Source organism: Lissotriton vulgaris, chromosome 6, assembly GCF_964263255.1.
Source record: "Lissotriton vulgaris chromosome 6, aLisVul1.2, whole genome shotgun sequence".
Taxonomy (NCBI): Eukaryota; Metazoa; Chordata; class Amphibia; order Caudata; family Salamandridae; genus Lissotriton; species Lissotriton vulgaris.
In genome coordinates, this window is record NC_141694.1 from 1,522,102,241 (window position 1) to 1,522,124,522 (window position 22,282).

At 42.3% G+C, this 22,282-nt stretch overlaps 1 protein-coding gene across 2 annotated transcripts in view; it reads right to left on the reverse strand.

Annotated features, from left to right (window-relative positions):
• Nucleotides 1-19,326: 19,326 nt before the first annotated feature.
• The window catches only part of HAO1 (hydroxyacid oxidase 1), a 213,168-nt gene continuing 210,212 nt past the window's right edge, over nucleotides 19,327-22,282 (reverse strand). The window contains exon 8 of one of the 2 annotated variants that reach the window (XM_086927692.1): nucleotides 19,327-19,718. In XM_086927692.1, coding sequence (XP_086783818.1) covers nucleotides 19,654-19,718 — 65 coding nt within the window. In that variant the 3' untranslated portion in view covers nucleotides 19,327-19,653. The remainder of the gene's footprint in view (nucleotides 19,719-22,282) is intronic. The other variant, XM_086927693.1, reaches the window with a different exon arrangement.

The following is a 22,282-nucleotide window of genomic DNA, read 5'->3' on the forward strand; positions in this document are numbered from 1 at the left end:
TGTGCTATTGACCCTTCTAAAGGCTTCTTGTAAAATGCGTTGTTCATAGCCTTGTGCTCTGAATCTATCCATGCATATTTTTGCGTGTATCAGGAAGTCCACTTCTCTTGTATCATTCCTCCTAATCCGCAGGAGTTCCCCAAATGGAATGCTTCTTATTAATCTGGGGGGGATGACCGCTCTGAGCATGCAATATCGAATTGCCTACTGTAGGCTTTCGAAACAGTTTGGTATAGATATTACCATCCGTTATGCACACCATCAAATGGAGGAAATGTACTGAAGAGGCACTAATCTCTGCAGTGAATTGCAAGTTCACCAAGTTATTGTTCAGTCTATCAATATATTCCATGGCTGTTTCTATAGATCCCCTCCAAATAACGAAGATATTGTCTATATAACAATGCTAGGTGACTATATTCTTAGTCCAGTTATGATTGTTCTCCGCCCAGGCCACCTGCTCCTCCCACCAGCCAACAAATAAATTTGCGTATCTGGGGGCGAAGCAGATGCCCATCGCGGTTCCTGAGACCTGTCGATAGTATTGTCCTTGGTACAAAAAAATGTTGTTGTTAAGACTGAATTCCAAAAATTGCACAACCATTTCATTGTGAGTTGTAAATTTTACCGGTCTATTCTGCAAAAAATACCTCACTGCTTTGATTCCATCAGCATGTGCAATGCATGTATATAGACTGGCAATATCCATGAAAATCATTAGATCACCCTCTCGCCAATGTATGGAGTCGATGGTTTTGACAAAGTCCCTGGTGTCCTTCACATATGATTTAAGTGACATTACAGACTCAGACAAGAAATGATCTATGTAAATAGAAATATGTTCCAAAAGACTCGACAGTGAGGAAACAATCGGCCTCCCTGGTGGCAGCAGTGCATTTTTATGCACTTTAGGCAAATGATAAAAACATGGAACAATGGGATTTAATGTCCTTAGAAACAAATACTCCTCTGTTACTATCATGCCTTTTTCGTACCAGTTCTTTAGTAACGCATGACAGTTGTTAATGCTTGAGTGGTATACATTTTTATTTGTTTTTTCATAGAATGACTCGTCTGATAATTGTCTTTTGTCTTCCTTGTTGTATGCCTCGGAAGTTTGAATCACTACGTTTCCGCCCTTATCAGAGGGCTTGCATACAATTGTGTCATCATTTCTCAGCCCCTCCACTGCTTGCATTTGTACATAAGTTATATTCCGTCTTTTCGGTCTTCCCCGCTTTTTATATCTCATCGTCATAAGTTCGTTCGTGACTGCATCAGAGAAAGTGTCAATAATGTCTGTAGGCATCAGTGGTTGAAAGGTGGATGCAGGTTTAAATGCAGTCAATGCACATTGTTGTTCCACCCCAGCTATTCCCACACTGACTTGTTGCTCAGTGTCCAGCTCATTCTCATTTCTCAGATCTTCCAAAGTTAGCATTCCCGCTTAGTCACGGCCCACTAATAGGTCTGTTGGCACATTAGGTTCCTTATGAGTCTTGTCCCGTTTGGGCTTCATTTCAAAGAACTTATGGAGTTTTAGTTTCCTTATGAACTTAAATAAATAAATACGAGTCTGTGTGTATTCAAGATTTTTCTGAGGACAAAAGGTAAATCCCAACTTTAGAACTTCCTCTTCTACAGGGGGTAAGGTGCGTGAAGTCAAATTAATAATAGTTAAGCTCTCACCTTCATGCGAATCTTTACCGTTCACCTGCGCTTGTAGAGCTTTTTCTTGCTTCTGGTCACGGGTGGAGACTGTCGACCTTTTACGCCAATAGACGCCTCTCCCCGTTGGCCGACGTTTCTTTGGTCTGGCGGTTTGCCCCTGGTTTTTTTAAACGATTGTCGCATCACACGGAACTCGTCCTGAAAAGGGAACCTCTTAGCTGCGGTTCCCAGGCCGTCTGCATTTTCATCTTCGGATACTTCTGGAGTAGTTACTTCTGATTCCGATGTTTCAGGTTGCACTGTTGTTTGCTGTTTAGCTTTCACTTGCAGTGCCTTCCGTGGGGAGTCGTATCTCTGGGCAAAAGTGATTATCCTTCCTTGCGCGTAATCGCGCTCATCGCGCTCGAATTTCTCCTGTTTTTTCTGTCTGATTTTACCCTCATAGCTCTTCAGGCATTTAATCATTTGTTCCCGCAATTCTTGCTGCCTTGTTTTGTTGTCATCCTTGGCGATTTCTGTTTCCAAGTCGTCAATATAATTTTTAGTTTGCTCGTGGTCACTCCACGCGAACTTGATCAGAATTAACAGCATCCCTTAACATGAGTGGGCTGTAAATTCTGCCCATTCCTCGAGTAATTTAGGGTCCGGATTCTCATAGGCTGGAATGGTGTAAATGCAGAGGCCTCTCGGCACTCTATTGACCTCCATATAGTTCTGAAGGGAGGTGCCCTCCCACCATTTCTGAATCTCGCGTTTATTCAGCCTTTCTAATGCAACAAATTGTGCAACAAATTGTGTTGCCAATCCTAGTCACTGGTACCTAGAGTCCTAAGGGATCAAGGGTGTTAGCATAATATGCAGTAAATAAACATTTGCATTCATAAATAACCACAGACTCGGGAAAGGTTGAAACACTTTATCTCTGTAAATTCTTAAATGTCAGAGTCCATACCAAATCAATTAAAGCTCATTCAATTAGAAAAAATATGATCAAAGCAAAATGATGTGAAAATGTTATAAGACTTTCTTTAAGCATTGAAACATAGGAAGGGTAAGAAAAGGGAAACAGTACATTGACAAGCTTGAGACCAGGATGCAAGAGGTACTTTTAGAAGAGAATTTCTAATAAGATTAAGGTTTAGTCAGGAACACATTTAGGGATAGGTTGCACTTATCTGTTCTTTGTTTATGTTTCATTAGGCACCAGTTTCTACAGAAGTCAGAGAGGGCCGCGATTTTAGCAGCTCTTCTACAGTGGAAACGCAAGAACAGTGTTGTCTCTCTTTTTTTATTTTATTCACTTCCCCCCTTCCCTTGAGTTTCTGGTTCTTAGTGCACTGTTTTAAAACTAGTATGCTGGAACAAGCAGTTTCAGGGTGGGGTCGGACTGTCTTCAACCTCCATCAGAACTGAACAGAAACTCAGGTGAGCTGGGCTTTGACACATACCCACACTAATTTATAATTACCTAGAATGGTGTGAAGACCAACCCTGGCTATGGGCTGGGATAAAGGACAGAACCCCGATAGTGCCGGTGCCAGCAGGACAGAACAAGTGAAGACCAGAATCAGGACAAGTACGGACCAAATTCTATCAGGACAGGACCACAGCAGGTCAGAACCAGCACCCACAGCTAAAGTGCAATACCAGCTTCGCAACCCTCTCTGCAGCTAACAGTCAGACCCCGATTGGGTTATCGAACTCCTTCCCAAAACCCTGATTGGGTTATCAATTCTTCTCCCAAACCCTGATTGGGTTACCGATTCTTCTGACAGAGTGCTCCGCCAGCAGCTCTGATCTCAATCGCCTATTGAATGCGTTGGGTCAGTGACAGGTCAGCTATTCGGACAATCTAACTAGTTAAGCCTACCTTAGTTATACCATTTTCCAAGGCATTGTACCACCCCCAATGTTGCAAATTGTGTGTTTCCTCAATTTGATTGGTCAAAATGCGAGGAGAGGTCATCACACAATACCAGTTATGAGGTCATTTCATTCAAATATTAAAATTAAGGTTCCCTCCCATAATATTATTTTCCCATACACTTTTATTCCACCCAACAATAGATGTTTCAATTACAAATACAAAGTATAAAATTTGCACAGTTGGTCTTCCACTTGAGAGGTCGAAGGGTGGGGTTCCCAGGGTTTTCACAGTCAAGTTTGATGCTGGCACAGATTCAATGTTATGGCTTGTGGACTCGGGAAAATTCAGCACATGTGCATTCTCGGGACCCAAGATGGAGCAACATTGTACTTGATTGGTCCAAACACCAGCTAATAGCAAAGTCAAAGAAGAACAGTTTTAGAACAAAGAATAAATGAATGCACTGTATACGACTTATCTCTACTCTATTCCCATTACTTTAACTACAGCATTAGGAATTAGGCAGAACGAACAATTTGTGAAAGCAGCAAAGCAAGCGGTTAGCATGTGAAATTTATAGCAGGCATATTTAGCTCTAGTGCGCAGAAGCAAAGTTTTACCACCAAAGCAGAAAGTACGTCATGTCATGTAAGTGTGACAGACGCATGCGCAGAAAGGTTGCCACATTGCGACGGCCATTTTTAGGTCACTGGAGTTACGGTTAGTAAGAACCACATAGGTAAGCTTCCCCTAGATACTAGAAATGTTGTGTAGTGCATGATTAGTAACACGAAACATGTTTATTAATACATTAAGTGTTGATTCGAGAGGATTGAATCCGAGCAAGTCTCTTTACATATGAAACCTTCCTCCATCAGTGTGCTCAGGCTGTTGGACACCAAGCCACCCTTCTTTGATGTCTACTACCAGTAATATGTCTCTTTCTAATACTCCTATCATATCACGTGGATTCCCCACAATAGGTGTAAAATGCTTTGCGTCGTTTTAGACATCCTTTTCAAATAGAAACGGGCATACAAACTCACATTTTAATCTGCATATGGGAACAACCTCGTAGATTCATAGAAACAGAGTTTTGTAATGTTGTGAATTTATTTATTAACAATGAAGGTTGGAGGGTGCACAACTATGTAGGTTGATGTGTTTGAAACAGCAGTTCCAAAAGTTCAGGGTGCTCTCGAAGGGTGGTGTTGTCCGTCTAAACACCAACAAATATCGCTAGAGTTGTGTATGCAGATGACTGCAGGTACATCCCCTGAGGAGGCACACCAAAAAATGATCAATCAATATGCTTCACTGTTCATTTGAAGGTGTTATTTATTTTTCATAACATTCTTCTTTTAGTTTCAGCAATTTTAACTGATATTAGCAGCATATCAGAGGACAGCGTACATTGGTGAACATTAGGACCTGACAAGCCGGCAGATAGCGTTTTCGCGTGCTACGCGTTACAATGAACTCTACGTGACCAAGGGCATTTCCGCCCGAAATGCATTGGAGTAAGAGTTCATAAGCTAATGTTCACCAATGTACGCTGTCCTCTGATATGCTGCTAATATCAGTTAAAATTGCTGAAACTAAAAGAAGAATTTTTTGGTGTGCCTTCATCTGGGCATGTACCTGCAGTCATCTGCATACACAACTCTAGTGAATTTATTTATAACATTCTTTGCAAAATAATGCGAACAATGTTTTTTAATTTCTTAACTGGAGTTTGCTTGAATTTTTGAAGAAACACAAACTTTTCCAGTTTGGGCCACAGCTGACGAATACACTTAAAGGGCAAACCAATTATCAAGTCATAATCTGAACGTGGAAAGAGTTATTTAAAGACGGTATAAATTCTGTTTCCTAGCACAGATAAGGATTCCTTTGGCCTAGGCAATCAGGCTGAAGAGCAAGGTAATGATTTCTACATTAAGGGCGAGGGAAGAGCAGGAAATTACATCTTCTGAGCCTCTGATCCAGATTTCAAGTGTGTAAACACGAAGCCATGCCCTTTTATTTTGTAAAATGCGTTTACATTCTCCAGAATAAACCATCGGCTTCGTGTCGCTCTATAATTAACACATGACACAGTACACACTGCATGCAACAGATATGCTAAAAGCAGTGAAGGGGCAAAAATTATATGCTCCTAGTCACACAAACGTTCATATATTCGCAAGCAGGTAAACTTTGTTTTGCTACTAGGCAACTGCCATGCAACAGCCCTTTAAGAAAAGTGTTTTCAACCACTGTATATTCGAAATCAAGTTCTTTTGAAACTATTTCACCAACTATCAACATTTAGTTAAATGAGAGTATGTGGTAGAAGGGAAAAGGTCATGTTTGTTTTTCAGTGATTCATTTGGTATGACTTATTTCTACGAGTACACAGACTGCTGAGGCCTCTTTCGGGATGAGGACTGGTGTGCTTCTGGTCAGTAGCACTTTTACTAATAAAAACACATAGTTATGTTTCTGAACAGGAGGAAGGAGCATCAGTATTGAGGTGTGGAAATGTGGTTAAAAGGTAACGTTGTGAGTAAAGGAGGGAACGTTTTTATCATTTTATTATGTAAGTAAAACTCTGAGCGGGAGACACGAAATGTCTGATAACGTGAACAAGGAATAACGTTATACCCATTTGACCAATATTTAATTACACATTTTGCCCCAATAAGAGTAACAGCTAGCATGTATTGTCAAATCTACAGTCATAGGCTCTGGAAGCAGGGGTGAAAATAGTGCTGCAACACCCCCAAAATAACAATGCTGGAACGAGTATGAAGGATGACTTTACATTTTGTGTTTATCTTGCCACGTTTGGTGTGCCTTCAGTGGTCCCATGTCGGTCTAGTCTTCTGACAAATTGCTGCTGATTGTTGTTTTTTACATTGAGACGGGGGATTACTGTTCTTTCTCTTACCACAAAGCGTGATGATTTTATATATGACTATATGACCATCTTGCTGGTGTGAAAGGAAAGGCTGTAGGATGTGTTTTCTTCTAACACACAACTACATTTAAATACCTATAGCTTTTCAACAAAAATATGTCATTATAGGAAACCCAAATGAAGAAACTTTTTTTTTTCAAATTCGGAATAGAGTGAACACATATAAAGATACTTTGTGATCTGTCTGTAACAAATATTTGCTGAAACCCTATTTCACATGTTATCATTTCTGCTACGTTTAATTTTAGCAGTAAAACTGCATGTCTGTGCAAATGTAGTGGTCAATTCAATGGTAAATGTGCTGTTTGTTACCACACTCTGCCTTTTAGTGAAATATTTGTGACAGTGTGTCCTTAAGTGCAACGCAAGCTACATACTACAACCTCACCACTCTTCTGCTGAATGGGAGAGGCTCATTTGTGACACTAGCTCTTTGTTTGATGCGTGGATTTTTCACAATACCTATGGGTTTAGTGATGTAACACATTGAAGTCACAAACGGAGGCTTGCAGGAATTTAGTCTTGACTTAATTTGAAAAACAACATGCCTTACTTCCTTTTTTGTCAAAAATATTAATGTGGCATAGCACCTTTGCCCCTTTCTGGAGGAGTCCGCTTTTCTTGCCCCTCATCAGGCTCCTTTCTGCCCTGCGCACTCTGCAGAGGAAGTCATTCTAGCAGCCTTTGCGGATTTGATCGAAGAGGAAGACAGAGGTGTCACATAAGCCTTGGTCCTATTAGACCTATCATAAGTCACTATGGGGTAACCCAGTACCCCTCAGAACCTGGGCAAAATAGTTTAGCATATACAATGGTTCTGTCGGGTATATAGATTGATTACATCAAATACATATTCATTTTACAAAGTTATTTCTTAATCAATCATCAATTACTTTGAATGATCATCAAATGAAAACATAATCAAAATGACAAAATAACAAATCCCGTACCAAGGAGAAAAAAGTAACAATATCTTTTTAATCCATGAATTAGTTTCATTTAAGAGTACATTATTTCAAATACAAGTGAGTTAATCACAAATTACAAATTACTCAGTAACAAGCGGTGCGTATAAATAAAGTGCATACATTGTGACATATAGTGCAATCGTAAGACAGTGAATTATATACAAGTGAGTGAAGAAAAAGGGAGGGTTTAGGTGTTTGTCGTGAACACTTTATAGGCCAGTATCATTTATTTTTTTTAATTGTGATTCATTCAGTATGCCAATTTATTTGGCCTTAGTAACTGAATGTTCTATACTGGCCCGGTGGTTATGTTATCATATGCACTTTATTTATACGCACCGCTTGTTACTGAGTAATTTGTAATTTGGGATTAACTCACTTGTATTTGAAATAATGTACTCTTGAATGAAATTAATTCATGGATTAAAAAGATATTGTTACTTTTTTCTCCTTGGTACGGGATTTGCTATTTTGATTATGTTTTCATTTGATGATCATTCAACTCACCACTTCCACCCACAATAAGCTAAGAAAGCTTCACACTGGAAGGATGTCTGCCTTCATTTCGAGGCTGCTTTCCTGGTTGTCTATGTTTGGTGCTGAAGGTAAAGTGGTCAATGAGACTAAAAAGAAGCATAATTGGAAATTCTCACTGAGAGAGGCCCCTCTTATGGGAATTAGATTGATGGTAAGGAAGGTTTATTAGGAAAAATAAATAGTAATATATTACAGACTGGTTTGCTTTGCATCCAATTACCTGTTTTCTGTAAATATAAACCTTTGCCTGGTATTTATTTAGAGAAACGTATTATTAATGGATTTTTCTAATAGCTCCTGTTTATAAAAGCATGCAGACATTGGATTATCCTACCATTTCTACTGCACCATGTGGATTGGATGTCTGCTTTTACATATGTCTTGGAATTGTGTAGTAGTGTGCATCATGGGATATTCGAGGGGGGTCATTTAAGGGTCCTTGTCAGGTTTGGGGCTCATTATTGGGCATTCAAGAAGCAGGATGGATCACCACAAACAGTCATCTAAGTGGTACAAGACTTCCTAAGAAGAACAGGATCTGAGGAGTAGTAAGTGCCACAGGATTGATCTTGGTACTTCTTTGATCCCTGCTGATTAGATTCAGACATTAATTTCTTCCCTCACTGAGGCCTTATAAAGATCTAGAGAGTAGGATGTAAGAGAACTATGTGTTCATGTGGCTCCTGTTAACTCCTCTGCCTTTTAGTTTTTTCCTGGGATGTTTCTTCGTCTTCAATTTCATTCTAGCAATCCCAGAATATGACCATGACCTACCGAAATCCGATCCTTGTCAAACGGGTAACTTTGTGTCTCATCCTGATCTACTTTCAGTCATCAAATACTTCAAATACTTGGTAGAAAACATCCAATAAAGTCAGATAAGATATTAGTTCAGGTGTACTTCAATAATTACAGGTTCATCCTCTTTCTTACTTTTCAATTAATAGTGAAGTGCATGACTTATTTCTGCAAACATTGAAGAATTCAGATAAAGCTGAGACTCCCAGATTCCTCACCAAATTATATCATTAGACAAAGGAGATTTGAGTCTTTGTGTTGTGATCAAAGTGGATCTTATAATGGACAATCGGATTCAAATCATCCCTTAAGAAAAACTAGTAGAGTTTGAATCTAGCTGCAAATGCAGATGTTTATGTGATGCATTCTTCCAACTATCTTGATAAAGACTTCAGGAACATTTCAGCTCTGGTTCGAGTTGGTGAAACTGCACAGCTAATTGGCCGAAATGGAACTACAAGCGTAATACTTCCTGGATTTAACTTGTCATGATGCTCATAAAGCCTCAGCTTTCCCACCATAAGCAGCCTGAGGTAAAATGTCCTTTGGATATTGACTCACTATGTTGTACAGGAGGAGGGTGCCAATAAGGCAAGTTTGATTTGTTTACCTTTTTGAAGGACTCAATTGTTTGGGAGTGAACTTGAAGTATGCTGACACAATCTTTGAAGAATCAAAATCATGCATGGATTTTTAAATCATAGCCAAAAACGGTGTTGAATTATTTCATTACTCCACCAATAGACACTATCCCATAGTCCCATGTTCAATGGTTGAGGCCAGTGCCATCCATCTTCCTTTGGAGATCCAGAATACCCACACCATGCCCCTGCATCTCCAAAGAACAAGCAACAATCCTTACTTAGGCGATAAGGCACCCAATGTTGCAGTAGGAGATCAACTCTTCTACTTCTATCTGGCCTTGGAAATGTTCTATACAAATGAGTTGTGTGTTGGAGGTGTTTGATCATGAATGACAACTTGATTTTGTTAAAATCCCTCTAAAATCATGAGTTGTTTCTACTCCTAAACCCTGAGCTCCAGTTCAACAAAAAGTAAGCCTTACTAAATGCAATATTGGATCTAGTTGCACATGTTCCTCCAGGAGAAATTGTTCTGGGGAATTATTCTCATGTATTACTGTTTCTGAAAGCCGCCAATAAATTTAGACTTGTATACTCTGGACTTACCATTAAAATGCAGTTTTGTGAATGCCAAAGAGTGCCAACTTACACAAAATGTATAGGTTTACCTTTGTGAATTAGGCCCTCCATATCTAAAAGAATTAAAGAAAGTCTACAGTATTGGTTACTTCAGGCAAACTTGAATAAAAGTTGCTCTGTCACTCCACACTCCTGTAGTAATTACATCAGACAACAGCAAACACTAATGGGGCGTGTTAGTCCTGTTAGCTCTAGGGTTCCCCCTCTCCCCAACATTTTACCAACCTCCTCCATTTTTCTGACCTCGTTTTGCTGGCCTTAGGACTCTGACCACTGCATACTAGTGCTAAACTTTATGTGCTCTCTCCTCCAAAAATTGTAATATTGGCTCATACCCAATTGGCATGTTTAATTGTTTTCCTAGTACTGTGCACTACATGTGTCCAGGGCCTGTAAATTAAACGCTACTAGTACACCTGCAGCACTGCTTGTGTAACCTACTTAAGTAGCCCTTTAAACATGCCTCAAGCTGCCATTGAAGAGCCTGTGTAAGCAGTTTACACTGCCTTTTCAAACTGGAAAAATAAACCTTTTGCAATCCCCAAACCTTCCTTTTTACTACACATAAGTCACCCTTTGGGCAGGTCCTGGACAGCTCAGAGAGCAGGGTGCAATGTATTTAAAAAGCATGACATGTACTGCTGTGTTTTGCAAACTCAGTCATGGAACCTTCGAAGTCGGCCTATGGTGCTTGCCAGAGGAGCCAAAGCATCTTCTTTACTGAGCGAGGCATCCCTGAGCAGAACCAATGTATTTCCTTGGCTGAGTGTTGCATCCTTGAGCAGAACCAATGCATCGCTGGGGGGGGGGGGGGCGCTAGAGGGCGCACAACAAGATGGCCACTCTGTAGAGCAGCTCCATCGGCCGAGCTAATAATCCGTACAATATCCTTGCCTTCCTGCCATTGATCAATGCCCTACCTACTGAGAACGAGCAGAGGAGTGCTATGGGCAGCTTTAATCGCGCTGAGCTGCTTCCTCCGCGATTAGGAAACCGAGAGAGGAGCTTGTGACACATCGGGCCAGTGATGCCAGCATGGCGGCCCGGGACAGGTTCTAAACGCGGAGTTGCGGTAAGCTCTGTGCTGTGCTGGTCGGGGAACGGCGGAGAGGGATCTCGCTACCTGGCTAGTGACTGGTGGGCTGGATCAGGAGAGGTGGGCTCCCTGATGCCGGACTCCATTCCGCTTGGAGTGCGGGCCTGATTCTGATTCTGGCCTGTTCGGAGCACCAGTTGCGGGTTGAGGGGGGTGGCGGCAATCTCCAGCTGCCTGGGACTGCTGGCCTGGCCCACGGTGGAGCTGCTGGGGACTACTGCAGTGATTGAGACAGAGTAGCAGGTGAGTGCTGCGTTACATGCCTACCTCTGCTGTGGCCTAGCTCACTGCTATGCACTGCAAGGCCTCTCTCTCCCATACTTGATGGGCCTCCTCTGACTTCTGCTCTGCAGCCTGTGAACAAATCTCCTGGTGCGGAAGTTGCTGACCGCCGTGCGCACTTTTTACTGGTGCCACCTCTGATCCTGGGCGACTGGTCGGCGTGGTGTGTTCCACCTGGCAGTTGATCGGCACTGGCCTACCCCGTTGACCACCTAGGAGCCCTCCACTCATCTCTACTGTGTTGCGGTGTGAGGCGGTGCCCCGAGGGGAGCTGTTGGAGTCCTGGGGCACCTGTGATTGCCCTTGCTTGATGACCCCCCTCCTCTGCTTACCCTCTCCTTTACTGCCTGGGGCAGCCTCTGCTGTTACCGTCACTTCACTTGTGGTAAACAGCTGGGGGGTGAGGTACAGCCAGGTTCTCCTCTCTCCGATATTGACATGTTGGAGACCGGGGCTTGCTCCTTCCTGCCCTTCACGCTCCCGAGACTGGACCACTTTGAAACCTAGGTGTTGGACCTGAGGGGGTCCAACTCCGTTAGCAGTGGTGGCTAGTTTTTGTGGGGGGGAAAACTGCAGGTCACAGGGGGCTGCGGTGGCCTGCTGGCAGCTCTGTAGGTTCTATTCTTGCTTGACCCTTTGCATACCCCTGCTGCCTTTCACCCCATCCGGTGCTCACCTCACCACCATACTGGATCATGGTACTACTTTTGTGCGCCCCTCACTGCTCCTCACGCTGTGCCATTCTTCTGATCATCTGTCCTTTCTCAGGAAGACTGGTAGCTGTGCGGCGGGCAGCCTCTTGATTGTGGCGCTCCCACCGGTCTGCTGCATGCCGGCCTAGTGACATCGCCATGGGGAAGTCTGAACGCAGCAAGCCGCATCTCACCTTCGAGCCCCGCAGATGAACGAAAACGTCTCAGCAAGCAGTTTCAGATTCGGAAGCTGATGCGCCCAGTGATTAATTAACCAACATTGATTAAACTCTCCTCTCAGTCTAAGCCAGTCTGCAGTCCATTGACGGGAAAATATATAATCTGAACTTGCGCATGGACCCCGTCACAGAAGCTGGATAAACATGCACTGTGCCTGGGGGAGGCGGAAACGCACACATCAGATGCTGAGGATGCCTTGCAACAGGTGACCACAAGAGCGACATCTATGGAGAAAAGTGTTAGCTGCTATACAAGCTCATAATGAGGATTTGGAGGCCAGATCAAGCCGCAACAATGTGCGCATCACTGCCCTGCCGTAATCCATGAATACAGGCCGTCTTGAGACTTATGTGGAGAACCTTTTCAGTGAAATTTTTGGTGCAGAACACCTGTCTCAGGTTTTAATTGTGGAGCGGGCCCATCGCTCTCTGGCTACTTGCCCCCCTCCAGGTGCTCCACCCCACCCCGTCATTGCCCATCTATTAAATTACCGGGACCGCGACGCAGTCCTCCGTATGGCCGAGAGAAAGGTACTATAACTCACAAGGGCAACAGCCTTCTATCCCAATTTCACTACAGCTGTGCAGGCGGCCTGAAGGGAATACAGCCGGTCAACAAACTTCTCATCTCGGCACAGATATCCTACATCACCCTCTATCCTGCATGGCTGTGCATCGATAACAATGGGAAGCCCAGGATTTTCATGTCTCTGAAAACAACAATGGATTTTGCAAAGACTCTCACTTGACGCAGCCGGCCCCCTGCTACTAAGGTTGACGGCGCCCCAGGTGAGATGGTAGATGAGCAATGAATCAATCAGGTCATGTGAGTTGTGGATGGTGTCCACCTCCCATTTTGTTCTGTCTTTGGGATGCCCTGGTTACGTGCTGCAGTGGGACTTGGCTAATGGGACGTGAAATTAAGCAAAGACCTGAACGCCGCTGTTGTTGGCTCCTCTTTGGCTAAGACTTGTATTGCTTATTATGTGGGTAGTCCTTGTGTTACTCTTTGACACTGCACAACAATGGCTAGGAACCACTACCACCCTTATTTGATCACCTCCCACCACATCGAGAGGGGTATTGTGCTCCAGCGCTCCCTCATGGGTGTTCCCCATAGCTGTTTACCCCCTTGGTGGTGCACTTGGGGAGTGTTTTGGGCGGTTTGGGATGGCTTTGGCATTTTGGGGTCGCTAAAGTTGGTGGGGGGTGATGGGGCATGGAGGGACTCTAAAAGGGTTGCAGGACTGGTTATATTGTTGCAGCTTACCGGGCCCCTAACTTCCAATTGTAACCTCCATATAATCAATTTCAAGTACATAAACCAAGTGTACTATACTCCACATAAGTTATTCAAGTATGGGCTTAGAGACACTGATAAATGCAAGAGATGCAGAGTTGCGGCTGTCACTTATCCTGGGAGTGCCGTAAGGTAGGATTGTTCTGGAATGGTGTGATTCACACACAGTCTAAAATGGTCGGTCTGGAATTGCAGTATTCTCCACACGTATGTCTGCTGGTCTTGGTGCCGTCCCTGAAGGAGGCTACAGGTAGACTAGTGAGGGTGGCTTTGCTCATGGCCAAGAGATGCGTGACAATGACATAGAGGGCATAGCTGGGCCTTCGACTGCATGGTGGCTTCAAGAAATGGCGTTTTGCTGGGATAATTTTGTGCTATATGCGGAAGAACTTCCCATCACCTCTAGACTTGATGACAAATGGGAGCCGCTGCTACAGTACCTGTGATCTGTTGAGCAGGCTGAGTCCCCAGGAAATGCAGAATACTGAATGTACTGTTCTTTTGTATAAATGCGATGATACTTTGTTATACTACGCAGATCATTGTTAGACTGCAGATGCTGGATGTATGTACCATTGCCACAGGTTGTTAAGTTTGTTTCTCAATTAAATGTGCTCAGTGATGATCTCTGTAAACTTCATATGTTTCAATAAAAAAGCTTTAATAAAAAAAATGTTAAAACACTTAGAATGGTTACTTTGAGAACAACCTATCTAGTTGGCTAATCTATTGTATTATCACACGCTCTTGCACTACGGCTTGGAGATATATTTACCTTTTATCTTTCCAATGCGAGTGGATCTCAAACAGTGTTGCTAGACACACACTGCTCCACTACTTACGCAGCATTCCACCTTTGGACTCGATTCTCAAATGTTCACACGCTATTATGTTTGGAACACATAGAATATAGAGATAATACAGCAGACCCCGACTTGGCTTGAAATATACTACTGGAACATTGGTCTTTCGTTCACATCATATGAGGTCTTGTATCTCTTATAGTGAGCTGATCCCATAACAACTCTTAACTGTGACCTTATATCATATTTCTTTTACGATCTGCGCAGTTCACCACCGTAGATCGCATGAAAACTAGCAAGTTCAGAGATTCTGCTGGAGACACCAATCGACCACTTTTTGATTAAACTATTTGGACTTTTGCTCTTGATATCTACCTTAGTTAGCCTTAAAAAAGTCATTGCGTGATGAAACATATGTTGGCTGTTTTCTGACTAAAATAATTAGGAAACTGCGTGATTGTACCGAAGACTATGCAAGCATTTTATGCAAAAAAATAAACTGTACATTTGTTGCATAAACAAACAAAGAGAAAACAATGCATTTCTGCATGGATTGAACCAGTTGCAAAGATCTACATCACCTCCACAGCCCTTGGAACCAAATCATTGCTCTGATAGCGAGGTGCATCCACTGCCCAGATACTCGCATCTCTTATCGATAGCAGCCACGACGATGACATCGGACTCTGCATTGCAGCCTCGCAACCAGCGAATCGTCAACTGTGCGCCTTACACCCAACACCAGACGTTGCATTGCAATGACAGCGTCCTCGACAATGACACAACAGGACTTCATACATCAGCCCTGACACATTTCAGAACTGAATCATCGTTTCTGCCTTCCAGCGCATCTTCGCAGATACACACAACGCTCTGCAACCAGGATTTAAGGTACTGTGTTCAGCGGGCATACTGGGTCCCTGTAGCTGGCCCGCACACCATCACGGTCGGCCTGGACTTTGTCCGGCATTTTCCGATATCCCCAGTTGCCACTTTGTACATTTTAGTGCTATTTTCACAACAAATTTTAAAATTCAGTTTCTTCAATTCTAATAATTGGAGTTTTGTCATTTTGTTCTTTATATATTAAAAAATATGTTATTCTTCTAAATATATTGTGGCTCATTTGTGGTGTGTTGTCACTGTTTTATTGTTTGGAGTGTTGCACAATTACTTTACACAATGCCTCTAAGCTAAGCCTGCTCTGTGCCAAGCTATTAATGGGGTGAGCACGTTAATTGGAGGTTTCCCTGTGCTTTATCCTGACAAGTATTATGCTTGCTGCTTGACCAGGGCTTACATCCCAGTCAACCAACAGTTCCTCCTCAGCCCAGGAGCAAAGATTCAATCATTCAATGGAATCCCTCTTGCTCATGTGGGTTTCTCCTATTCTTTAAAATCAGGTGGTGCTAATTCATTCAGACAAGATGGTGGCAACTTCTTATGTCAACAGGCAGACAAGAGCAGTCCCCTAACTCTAGATTCCTTGGCTTTTCAGATAAGGGTTTTACAGAGAATCATCATGTGTAAATATCAGCCTCTAACTTTCAGGAAGTAGGCAATGTGGCATATTTAGTGAGAGGGATGTTTTCCCTTCTCAGCTTTGTACCTGGGCTCATTCCAGTTTTCTAGAGCTTTGCAGAACATTCTGGGTTCCAAAGGTAAAAATGTTTTCCAAACAAAACAAAGTTCTTATTCACTATTTACTTTCCCACTTTGCAGAAGAGATAGTTTGGGGAGAAACATATTCTTGACCTCTAGTCCTTCTCTATGAAGTCTCAACGTGGCCTCTTATTTCAAAACATTTAGTCCAACTTCTCAGTAGAAGGCAAACCTCATTCTGGTGGCCACTTTGTTGCCTGTTATGGGCTATTTCTTCCATTAAGGGGGCAAGTTATTCAAGTGGAAATTGTCTCAAAGACCTTGTGCAATTCAGAATCTTGTTCTCTGTCTTGCATATTGTTAACATCTCCACCTGTCAGTCTAGAGGGTGATAGGAGAGAGCCACACCAGTTAGGGTTATCCTCTTCTTTGACAGCGTTCATTCAAGCCTTCGGTAGACCTTCCACTCAAAATTCTTATGAGAATGATTGATCCTTTGTTCCACTTGGTGTTCTAAGCAAACTCTTGATCCTTGTTACTGTGAATCAAAGCCATTCTTACAATTTCTGCAAGATGTTTTTGATTAAGGACTGTCTGTCTCTACACAGAAAGACTAATGGGCAGCCATAAAGACAATCTGATCTTAACATGGAGATCTGGCGGAGATAGAATTTCTAAATAGCATGCTGCCTAAAGGGTTCTCTCTTTACCACCCTCCTGGTTCATTCTAGAGTTCCTTCATGGAGTTCTTTTTATTTCTTAAAGTTGTACAGTTCCCTCCTTTTGAACCACTTACAGAGGATGATTTAAAGTACTAACATTGAAGATTTCTTTTTGACCACTATCACCTTAGGAGAACTAGGATTGTTGTCTGTCTTGGCTCCTTACTTTTGAGTCTTTCTTGACAGATTTTTATTTCAACTAGGTCCACAATATCATCCTAAAGTGATGTCTTCCTTTCACCTAGAACAAGAAAACACCAGGTCTTCATTTTTTTATTCTCCTTTGTGCCTCCAGGAGGAGTGCCAACTTTATTTGGAGGTAACTTATGTAGCTCACATGTACCTTTCCCATTTTGCCAATTTGCATTATTTGATATGTACTCCATTTCAATTTTGCTGTCTTCAAGAAGGCATAGAAGGCTCCAACGTATTCAATGGATTAATACAGTGCTCTGTCTTGCTCATATTTTGATATGGATTTTTTGTCTTGTTCAGTTTAAGGGTGTTCCACTGAATTGCTGAGTTTGATGCAGTGGCTACAAGAGCCTCCATTAAGGGAATTTCTCAAGCAGCAACTTAGGCTATCCTCCCCACTACACGTTGGATGTTGGGGACCAGAATTCCTTGGGTTTGGAAACCAAGATCCTTGGGGCTATGCTTTTCACAAGATTATTCTTTTATAATCATGTTACTTTAGCAAAACTAGATATGCAGCATAAATTTAGAGTGCTGCTTTTTATGGAGAGCAGGTTACGAATGACCTGCTTGGTATAGCCTCAAAGTTGTAAATATTGGAAGCGGCAAGGTTGACGAAGTAATGCTATGATTACTTACTGATAGTTTTCATTTTTCTGATACTCTTCTTTGTCCTAGTTCATACATCCCGCCTCCGGCCCAAAATGTGCAACTTTGATTACTGAAGCTTATACAAAAGAGGATGCACCATGGCTGTCCTCTTCATAGACCTTTTTGAGGGGGTTAGGCATGAAGGAAGGAAAGTGGGATGGGAGTTCTTCTTTGAATGGCTATATCAGGGGAGGCCTGGGTGGAAGTTAAATTACCTCAAAATCGTAACTACTGGGACGAGAAAGGGTAATCGGGGTAATGAAAATTACCACTAAATATTTTGTGCATTATCCTTTAATCTTACATGTAAAGCCGATTTGAAAATAAATGTAAATGTTAAATGCACAGAAAGGCCAGGTTCACTGGTAACAAACCCATCATGTATAGAGATATGTTTTACAATGATAGCTATTTAACAGAAATATATGTATTTGTCTGGCAATGCTTTATAACTACATATCTTGTCAGCCGGTGCCAAATATGAACATTTACTTTTGATGAACCAATTTTTGCCTGCAGATTTGTTTGTTTTTTGTTAGTGGCAAGTTGCTCTACTTAAGACCTTTTTGGCTCCTTTGGGTTAAAGTGGGGACAAAGGGCTTCTTCAAATCCGAGCCTACTTTCAACCTCAGAGGCAGAGTTTGCAAGTTTCTGAGTTTCATTCTGCCACGATGGCACTTTCCCCGTGAGCTGCAGTCTAGGGCACTGTTTTCAAGCCCCTAGTTGTAAAACTTTTGCCTGGGTTCATACGTAAATAGCATTCTGTAATAACAATAATAAAATTTCCAGTCCAAGAATTTTATTTGTATTCGGGGACTTGTAGTTCTGATTTATAAATGCATAAAGAACATTGCAATCACTGAATGCAAAATAATTGAGTGGATGACTGACTCATGCATAGACCTGGAAAACCTGAGAGCTCTGCAAAGGGTGCTTTCAGGACCCCCCTCACTCGCAAGGGAAACCCTAAAGATCTACCAATATTGTTGCAAATTCACCCATCTCTTTGTGACTGTCTGTTGCACATTAGCCCGTGCCAGTGTTCAGTGATTGTAAACACCATGCAGTAGAACGCATGATTATTTAGTTAAAGGAGCGCACAGATCCAGTCTGCACATGCTTATATAGTATGGGCACAATAGACTATCGGCACACTTGTCCATATGTGGGTTGAACGTTACCTAATGTTTGGGCTATTTCAAAATAGAAAATTAGTGAGAGCAGCATTTGCTGAGGTTGATGGTGTGTGTATTGTCGGAATGTCTTTGTTTCCCATGTCCCACCTGTATGTTTAAAATGACTGGGGAAATATTAGAATACAAGTTATACAATGGAAGTGTTTAAAGGTCCATGGGCTTTTAGAACCCAGTCTTTTTCAATGAACATAATGTAAGGAATTATCTTGCAAAAAGCTGAAGTAGGGTATATGAAGACTTGATTGTGTGGAGTTAATTTGTTTGAAAGATAATGTTAACACAAATGTTGCTTAGTTCTTTGCAGACGATTTGCCAGTTGATAAATCACATGCTGTTTGAACAACAACTACACAGAGCAGCATCTCTTTACCTTCTGACTTCTGTGGAGTCCCACTGAATCACTACTGGATTCTGGGGGACCCCATTTAGCCATTATTAGAATCCCTGGCCTAAGCAATTTCTATCAGTTGAACCTTAAAACAATACAAAAAGTGCAAAAATAAGTAAACAACAACAAATGCTCAAATATTGAAATATTTTAGTTAATTAACACCAAATATAAAACACTTTTTCATATTTTTTAACATTGCTTCTTTATTTGCATATACATTCATTTGAGTATATGATTCTGTAAAAAAGTTGCTAACTACCCCAGTAGGCCTCGCGGAGAGGTTACTCGTTTCCCCTTGTCCAATCAAAGATGTATTTTATCCAAAGATAAGAATAGTGAATTTTAGAATGAGACTGATAACATTTTGTCATAGTTATACATTGATAATTTAGGGTACAGTACTGTACTGTACAGTACTGTATTTATTTTGGAACCATTTATACGAGTTTGGAGAATATCTACATATTAGAAAATGTAGATCTTCGAACCAAGGTCCTGTCTATCTCTTCTACGCTGCGGAAACCTAAAAAAAAAAGTAACAATCATTTAGGAAAGCATCAAAATGTGAAGAAAAGCAAACAAAAGGAGAACATTTTCCGGAGATCTATGTTTTAAGTGACAATAGTGTTAATTTTGGCATTTTCAGCATTAGAAATAGTTTCAACAATTCTCAATCGTTAATAAACTTTCCAGACAGAATACTATATACATATTGTGAGCCCAAGCAGGTTTTACTTACTTCTGTCCTATGTGTCAATTTTTCCCAAAATTCCTCGTCTAAATCACAGACTCGTGTACCATACGCCACGAGTACGAACTGAAAAAATGTATTGTGAATCAAGTCCCTCAGTAAGAATGTTTGACTCCAGGAGATTTATGTGTAAGGCAAAAATAAGTTCACATACAAAAAATATTTTGAGAATCAGGCTGAAAATGTAGGCGACATCTATTCCTCGGGGGAGGGTACAACAAGTCCATTCATCCGTTTTTTTAATGGGGCCAATAGTGTTGTTAGTGTTTTATATGTAGCAATGTTGTTATTATTAAGATGCAAACGTTTATGTATCAATAAAGGTTTATCCCTGTAATCACATCTAATTGCATTTGTTTTGTGGTATTTGTAGAACACAAATCTAACTAGAGAGTAATAGAGAGCTGAACAAGGGCCAGGCCCAGGGGGCAGACATAGGGGACTGCAAGGGGCACTGAGAGCTAGTGTGGCAGGATGCAATGTTCCTTCCAGAGATGTTTTTCAAGCTTTTCCTGAATTGTATGAAGGTTGGTGTGGTTTTGATATCCATGGGTATGTTGTTCAAGATTCTGGGCGAGGCAATGGAGAAGACCTGCCTTCAAAAAAGCTCTAAAGACAGGCCAGATTCTCCCAGGCCAGAAACCCTTGAGAGACAGTGATGACATTTCCAGCTATCGCCACAAAACTCATCTACCCCTCTATTGGAAAGATCATTGTGGGACGGTTTGATCCTTCTAGCATGTTTACCCTCACTTTTTGCTGGTGTCAGTATGTTGTTTTGACTAGTCTGACTGAGATCCTGCTAATCAAGACACCAGTCATTGAGTATCCTCCCTAAATTTGACCTGATAAGTACTTTGGTATCTCCACAATTGGCTTATGGTGTACCCCTGTAAGTCCCTTGTATATGGTACTGAAGTACCCAGGACATATGTACACCAGGGTCTCCCATGGCTGCCGCATGTATTATACCACCCACGAGAGACCACTCATATTATGACTACAGGTCTTCCATTGCAGCCTGTGTATGCTGTTGCTGACAGCACTTGTGACAGTTTCCTTATATCTAAGGTCACTTCACTTAAAACCCCCGGAGTCTATTCTCTAAGCTTTGTCAGTGCTGTCAGCCATTCTTATAATTATAGTGGCCTCTTTCATTACACGATGACTAACTATATAGTAGCTGTGCTGAATTTGAGCATGTTTGGTTTCAATCATTTTGGAATGACATCCCAATACTGTTACCAGTGTTGGAGGTATGATTCCATCCACTGGGGGGCCCCTCCATGGAGCTCCCTGTACTTCCAGTAACAGCCTTACATGCTCTATCAGCAAGTTAGGGCTGCAGCAGACCCCAGACATGATTCTGCCATCTTGCTGCTGACCTGAGCTTGAGCAGGGGAAGGTAGAACAATAGGTTTCCTTTCACAGGGATGTTTGACCACCTCCCAAACAAGACTAAGTGTATTGGGGTGGGGAAGCTTGCCAGAGCCACCAGGCTGCTTTGAAGGGCACATTTGGTGCCCTTCTTGCATACTCCACTTGGAACCAGTTCTGGGAGTAACCAACACGGTATGTAGTTCCTAATGAGAAATGCAGGTGGAGGTCTGTGATCTCGCAAGTGTACCCTAGTGTGTGGGCATTCACAAGGACAGGATATAAAAGGGCTTACCTGTGGGTGGGCCCTCAGTTTCATTGTGGGACAAGACTCAAGCCTGAAACCACATCACTCTTCGGCCGTCTGGACACTTGGACTTCACTGGATTTTGCCTGGAAACGACACCGCACCAAGAAAGACTCCTGCTGCTCCTTGTCCACTGTTCTGTAGGATCTCTTAATCCTCTGTGCCTGCGCTTCTTTCAGAACTTCACAAACCTGTGGGCATCAAGGACACCCAAAGTAATCTCCCTTGGAGTGGAGGAGTCACTCCCCTGCATCTGCAGGCACAGCAACACAGCTGACCGGTCTGCTTCTCCTGATGTCCCTCGGACCTCGAAAGGCTTAGCAACACCGGTTACAGCTCTGCAACTCCACTGAGGCTTGACCTGTCATTACTGTATATGTGAGGCCTGTATACCGCATTGAAATTTCTGGGACCGAACCCGGGGGAAATGCGTTGACTTGCTGTTGCCAAGGCTTGTTGGCTCTGCACTCCAGAGAGCTTCAGGTTAAAAGAAGGTCCAGCCTCTAGCATGTTTTCCTGTCAAGCTAAGTGCCCTCTCCGCATCCTCTGCACAGTAGGTCTTCATCTTTGGTGAGTTGCTCAAGGTCATCTTGCGACTCCTTTGCGCTTGGCCTGTGGATCCTCTTGAGTGTTTTCTGCTACAGTGGGCTCC